Genomic DNA, 7,268 nt, shown 5'->3' with positions numbered 1-7,268 from the left:
ATTTTCTAAAGACAAAATAAAATTAACATTATTGAGCTCTTAGTGTGTTTAGCATGATTAAGATATGAGGCTATTAACTTTTTTCATATCATTTACCTTTTCGATTATGACTATGCCAATTACAAATCAATAAATATAAATTGAAGTAGCTATTTTAAATTCAATCTTTATTCAGAACCTGATTCAATATGAAATGGGGAGGAGAGTTAAGTGGAAAGGACACTCTCTTGACTTCCAGTTTCATCAGCTACTAGCTTTTCCTGTGGAAGGGAACAAGTTTGCTCCTCTAAGAAAAAGATGCACAACAAGTATTGATATTAATCAACTCTGCACATATGAGCCCTATCAAGTTAAAATAAGACAACTACAAACAAAATCCAACAATGCCACCAGAAACTAATTGATCTAGTTGATAGATGGTACCTCTTTTCCTTACAAGCCTCAAGATTCATCATATCCATGGATTTATTTTTTAAAATAAATTTGTTTTATCTTATACCTGTTTTTACTTTTGCATGCACTAGAACCACAAAACCTTTTCAATATTTTCTGTAGTTGTTGCTTTCAAAGTCTCAACACTCAACTTCAAAAGATTCCAAATCACAATTACAACCACAGATTTAATCGTTGTAAGTTTCCAAAAAGTTAGAACATCTTCAAGTTGTATTTCCCTCACAAAAACTTTAAATGCTAACTAAATTGTCTTAAAAGACACACAAGTTGTATCGTGACAATTGTTTCATTCTTTCTTAATTTCCCAATTTAAGCCCCAAAGAAATACTCACCCTTTGACATATTCTAAACTTGAAGAAGCAAACTTCCGGCCATCTTTTTAGTTCATGCTGAAGAATTAAGCCGTCAGATTCACCTTCTCTTTGTAAATATGATCATGGAAAAGTGAAAAAATTATAATGTAGAGGCAACCTGGATGTTTGGAGAACAAAGGCCAGAATATTCCTCCCCCTCCCCTCCCTGTGAGGCTTTGACATTGATCTGAAGAACGCCCTCTTGTGGCTGCCAGCAGAACAAAGTAGCCAGCCAGTTTCAAAACAGTTTTTTCAACACCAAAGCAGCACAGACATTATCTAAATGGAAACATCATAGGATTTTTTTAATGATTGCTTGCCCTAGAAATACACACTTCTCTTCTCCTTACCCTTATTCTTAGTCTCCTTCTTCCTTCCCTCTTCTTCCCCTTCTTCTTCCTTCTCTTTATGCCCTTCCACAATTAGACAAAGTCCACGACTTCTAGCCCTTGAATAATCAGTTAATTTTTAACTGGCAAAGGAAGTTGCTGGTGGGATGTTTATGGCCACCCCAGTATTCCCTGCTTGTCTGTCTGCCTCTCTCCATCTATCTTTCTATCTCTGGATTTTAAGAGTTGCATTCCTTTGTAGCATGTTAGCAAAATAAACAAGCAAGTAAGTTCCCTCCCCTGCCTCCCCTCCTCTTCATACATTTCCTTGGACCAGACAGTCTGGCTGGGTGGGGGTCACTAGCAAAGGTCCAGAGCCCTTCACCTCAAGTTTATGGGTGATGTCCAAAGCAATACAGAAGTTCAAAGCCAATAAACCTAGAGAGGTAAAATACGTACTTTTCAAATTATGAATGGCAAGAAGAAAGGAGGAAATAAGGTTGAGTCCCTTTTGGCCCAAAGGCACTGGGTGGGGTTTCAAAGAGACAAGAATTTATACTGTATAAGTAGTCTATGCCTTATGATGCTTTTGGCTAGCTCACAAGAGGGATATCCCCTTAGAGACAGTTCTTTTCCACAAAGAATTCCACATATAAGTCCATTTCAATCAGCACACTTTCACTTTTGAATTCTGCATGAGGCCCCCTTTAGCTTTCAATTCTAGGCTCAGTGTAAGGTGCCTGGAACAAACAAGAACAAAGGACTCTTCCCCCCCCCCCACACACACACACCCAAAATTGAGCTTTTGCAATGTATTTTATATCTATGAACAAAAGCACCAAGTCTATAGCCTGCAATTATTTCAAGGCTGATTCTCCCTACTTCCACCCCTTTCTCTGCAATCCATTCAAACCTGGCCTGGTACCAGCAACAGTCTGCCCACGCATTCATAAATACCAGACTTGATCTCCTGGCTTCTCAGAATTCAGTACAACCAATAGGTGAGCGGGATTTCCACCAAAGCAATTAACTCAAAACTCATGTTTCAGATTTCCAGTCTGGGTCAAAGAAGATCCATGAGTGCATCATAAATCTTTAAAAAAAAACCTGTAAATTTCTCACATATTTATTTCCAATGTGCAGGATTCCACTGTACTCATGCAAGGAAAAGCTTTCTCATATTCAAAGAAAATGCTATATATATATATATATATATATATATACACACACACACACAAAATACAGGTTTCTCCCCTTCCCCAAACAGTGATAGAATGTAAAAGTATTGCAATTCATCAACCGCAAAAGAAATTTTATCCATTCTGGAAGCAGCGTAAAAACAGCCTAGATAGTTTATAGGTTAAACAAGAAAGGAAAAATCTGACACCTTCCAAGTGAAACAACCCACTTAAAATATTAGGAAAATGGCAACAAAACCATTTTAAAATCATATAAGTTTTATAAAACACCATTATGGTATGAATCATACATTCAGATATTCTCAACAGTAAGTGACCTTTACAATAAAACACATATCCTTTGTAAACTGATATAGAACTTTAAATAGCTTTCTTTCTGTTAAAACCATGTCTCTTTCCCCCTTACACCCTCTTTGGTTCCTTCAGAGATACATATACATATACATATACATATACATATACACATACACATACACACATATATATATGTGTGTGTGTGTACACATGTAGGTGTGTGCATATATACATAGACACACACTCCAAAATCTCTTAATTTTTTAAATTTTGCTGCTTAACAGCTAAGTAGGAATATGAGGCTAACTATAAGATATGACAACAAATTCCCTTTATTTACATTGCCTTCTAGTGAGCTTCTTATGAAATACTAGTGGTTTTCATTCTTTGATTTCAGTGCAATACACATATCTAAATTACAATTAAACATGGTTTGATATCTGCCAAACTGTACTTTCCTAGATATATTTCTTGAAGAAAGTTTTTGAGACAGAAATCAAAAACTTCTGTCTCATTTTAAATTTTAACTTTCTCATTTTAGAACTATTATTGTAATCTTTTGTCTTTTCTCCTCCCACACAGGTTTAAGAAAGTTTTTATTCCCTTTTAGTATTTAAATAATGGCATAATGATTTGTCTCCGATATTGTTATTCATTAAAATGGAAGTTATTTCACAAGTCTTCTCAGTGATTGCTTCTTACCATATATGGCAAATTATTACCTGAAGTCTGTTCAAAAGGAAATGGTTTCTGTCTGAGTGGCAGGGGTGTAATTTTGGAGAGAAATAATAATTTGTCATTGGGGGGGGACAAATAGATTGGTCAGGGATTGCCTAAGTAGAGACGGCAGGGGCTTGGGACATTTCCTTTTGAAGTTGTCCTCCAGCATGTATGATGCCCTGAGGAATCTTCCCACAGACCTTTCACAATTAAGGTAACATAGTTTCCAATCCACAACCACAATGTGAAGCCAGGAATTCGCTCCCGGCTTTTCACATGTGCTCACCCCAATTGGAAGAAGTTGTAGGGATACAATGACTTTTGCAAAGGGTGGTCCAAGAGTTAAATGGATTCCACTTCATGTGTAAAGATGAAGAAAAGCACTTGAAAAGAAAACCCAGTCACAACAACAACAACAACAACAACAAAACAGAACAAAACAAAACACCAGTTTGTCAATGTTGGAGGTAGGGTAGAAAAACATCTTAGTTTTTCAGAGTCCTCTTAGCCTCTGCACACCTCCTTCTTATTGGAAACCCTGTGGTTTGACCTTATCAAGGATGACATCTGGATCCAATATCATATAGAAAAACACTACAAGTTTTAAGCTTAAAGTATTGGATTAGCTGAGTAATACTGCAGTCGGTCCCTATTAATTTTTTTCTCTTTCATTCTTCTGTTTTGAAACCATATTTTCACTTGACGGTCGGTCAAGTTGAGCATTCGTGAGAGCTGAAGACGTTTCTCTTTGTTTATATAGACACTGAAGAAGAATTCTCTTTCTAATTCTCTAATCTGGTATTTGGTGTATGGACATCTCTTTTTACGGATGCGTTGTCCACCTGTGGAGCAAAACATAAAGGCAGACGCCATTAAGTCTGGAATCAGATGTGGCTAGAGGGAGGACTTTTTCTAACCTTGAATCAAGAGCATCCATATGTTTCTCTTTTAAGACAGAAACTCTTGGCTCATTATTACTAAGTCTCATAACAGTGGTGATCTCTCCTACTCAGCAGCTGTGTATATTAATTTCACTTTATCTTGGGAAATAGCTTGCAGGTGCTGCCTTAATTCAAAAAGACTTTTCTTTGAAGCCCTGCTTCAAACAATAGTACTTCAAGCTCTACTCTGAATACGTTTGCTTAAGACTGGACCTTTTATGGTCTTGAGAATGGGCAATGTCTCTGCAGATTCTGCCTGACTGGTCCTGAGCACTATTTTCTACCAAGAAAAGTTTTATGTATCTAGGGTTCGACTGCTGCTTGTTGACCCAGTGCAATGCTTTTATCACATTTTTACAATCAAAACTTAGGAATAATAAGAATAATAATAAAAAGGTTTCTGGGCTGGCTCTAGTTTTAGTCATCCCACTGAAACCCATGCGACTTCCAGAATTCATTAACTTCTGGATCCTCTGATTAAAATCTTAATGTTTCTCTCTCTATTCACTTCACTTGTCAATCTATTATGTCAACAGGATTTAAATATGAAACGAATTGTTTTTGCAATGTCCTTTTTCTTTAATAGCAACCTTTTCACTGTCCCAGATAACCACCAAGTTCACTGATTCTTACCAAGGGAACTTTCTATTTTGTACTTTCAAAATCCCAGTCCTGTCAATCTCAGCTACACTAGACGCACACCTCTTAAGCCATTCCTATTTTCCTTAAAACAAAGCTTTGTATTTTCTTTCCTCATTTTAACTCTGAAGGGATTAAATATAAATATTCTGGCTTTTCCTACTTAAATAAGAACTTGTCAAGTTTCCCTTAGCTGTTTAGAGTTAGAACGGTTTCCCCCAGTGGCTGGAGGAAATCTTCAAAGAGAAAAAAATGCAGGTTTAAAAAAAAGAAAGATCAAGCTCTGACAGCTTGAAGAACAGTCGTGAGAAACCAATTGTTGGACACAAGGCAACATTTAACTGAAATAGAGCTTAGGAGAAACTGATTCTTTTAGACAAAAGAGCTAGTTTTAGCTAATGTTGTTGCTCTTAATACACAGCTGAGTTGCAGGCCCCTCCCTTCATCTGTTAGACCCTGTTCTCCTGCAATCCATAAAATCTGGGATGGCTTTGAATCCAAGTATCTCACTAAGCTTTTAAGAATAACACACATGACTTTTATAGTATGTGTGTAAGTGTTTGTGTGTATTAATCGCAGGATTACATGGCTATCAAAGGGCTCTGAAATTTCCTTTTGAACAAATTTTACAGGCGAAAAACCTGCATTATATTTTGGGGAGTTTGAACAAGGAGCACTCCCTCCTCTCTCTGCTTAGTCCTTTGTTTAATGATTTAGAGAAGAGGAAGGAAAAAAAATCGCCACCTGAGGGGGGATAGTTTGGGTGGGATTGCGGTTTTTTGCTTTTTTTTTTTTTAAAAAAAGGCATCCATTGGCGGATGGGCATTTCACGGCCAATTTCAGTCCTCGCCACGTGACCTCGCCTTTTACAACAAAGTTTTGTTGGGGGAAATCTAGCGGCCCTTCATAAACCTCCTCTGCTTATAAAACAGCATATAAAAATTTAATAGCGGCGGCGCGCTAAAATTTCCAAGCCCCGTTCATAAAAAGCGCTAGGGCGCTGCCTTTATACGTACTGGAGCTGCTGGATTTCTCTTCGTTGTTGCCGGAAGACGAAGTGGGGCTGCTGCTGCTGCTCTCGGCCCTTCTCCGCCTCTCCTTCTCCCCCGCCGCCTCCCGGTCGCAGGCCGTCTCCGAACTCGACACCGCAGCTGCAGCAACTCCCGAAGCGGCGGGGGCTCCTGCGGGCGGATTCTTCTCTCCGGTGGTGACCTTGTCGCCCGCGTAGTCCGAGGGGTTCTCTGCAGGGCCGTAGGCGGTCTCGAAAAACTGGTCGAAAGCCTGGGGCAGCACCCCGTTCCTGCCCACCGTGCTATAGAAACTGGACGAGGCCGCAGCCGCGGCGGAGACTGCGGATGTGGCCGGGTGGTGGTAGGCGCCGCCTGCCGCGGTCTTCCCGAACATTTCACCCCGGCTGGCGGCGGCGGCGGCGGCAGCGGCAGCGGCCACGGCGGCGGGCGGGAGGCAGTCCCGGTGCCTGAGCTCGTCGGCGGAGTAGCAGTGGGGGAGGCTGTTGCGGGGGTGCCACTTACTAGCCGGCTCCAGGGCATAGTCCCGGAAAGTCACGTCTCGCACGGGTGGCACCTGGGACAGGTTGGACGCATAGGAATAGGGCACGGGGCGAGAAGACGGGCTCTGGGGCAGAAAGGGAGGGAGGCCGGAGAAGTCAGGGCCGGAAACGTAGTAAGTACAACTGGGCAAATACATATTCGAGGAGCAAGGTACTCGCTCGTCCAAATCCATAACGAGGCTGGCTACCTCGGGTTTACCGCATTAGCCGAGCTTAACATGACGCTCTAATGCAGCTGTCTCTTGGAAGCTGAGCCGTGAAGTAAGAAATTGGGAGACGTAAAGCTGACGTGGAAAGTTTCCCTTTCCTTAGCAGGGAGGCGCTGCTCACGTGACCAAATGTTAAAATTGACAAGCTATGAGTACGGGCCCTCTTCCTCTCCTCCCCTCCCCCCCCCTCCGCCTTTCTCCTTCCCCTCCTTGGGAGCCAACTCGAGAGAAGCAACAGATCGTCCCTAGGATTCCCAACCGCAGAAAAACAGAACACCAAAACACAAAGATTTAAATGCAGTTTATACCTATCTGACTTTGGAACTAGGGAAAAAAGGAAAAGGCGTACGTACTCTTTTTTTCACCAGATACTCCCCCCCCCACCCCGAATTAAGCTATCTGGACCCCATTCTGATAGACTTGGAAGCAAGCGCGCACACACACACACACACACCTCTCCTTAGCACAAGCAGGTCTGTCTTCTGGGCTGCGCCACTCCACAACCTCTTGGGGTTTTCCTGAAAGGTCTCTCGATTAGATAATCCTCCAGACCTCCAAGCC

The 7,268-nt window shown here is 41.2% G+C and overlaps 1 protein-coding gene across 1 annotated transcript; it reads right to left on the bottom strand.

Moving 5' to 3' along the window:
• Positions 1–3,957: 3,957 nt before the first annotated feature.
• On the bottom strand, positions 3,958–6,674 carry HOXA11 (homeobox A11; the record flags this gene model as incomplete). Its single annotated transcript, XM_081346347.1, has 2 exons — positions 5,945–6,674; positions 3,958–4,190 (listed from the first exon to the last, which is right to left on the bottom strand). The coding sequence occupies exons 1-2, from the start codon at positions 6,669–6,671 to the stop codon at positions 3,958–3,960; spliced, it is 960 nt and encodes a 319-aa protein (XP_081202473.1). The 5' UTR covers positions 6,672–6,674.
• Between the last annotated feature and the right edge of the window lie 594 nt (positions 6,675–7,268).

The sequence above is a fragment of the Vipera berus genome, assembly GCF_964194415.1.
Source record: "Vipera berus genome assembly, chromosome: Z".
Classification (NCBI taxonomy): Eukaryota; Metazoa; Chordata; class Lepidosauria; order Squamata; family Viperidae; genus Vipera; species Vipera berus.
Note: the sequence above shows the minus strand (reverse complement) of the source record. Positions and strands in the feature narration are given on the sequence as shown.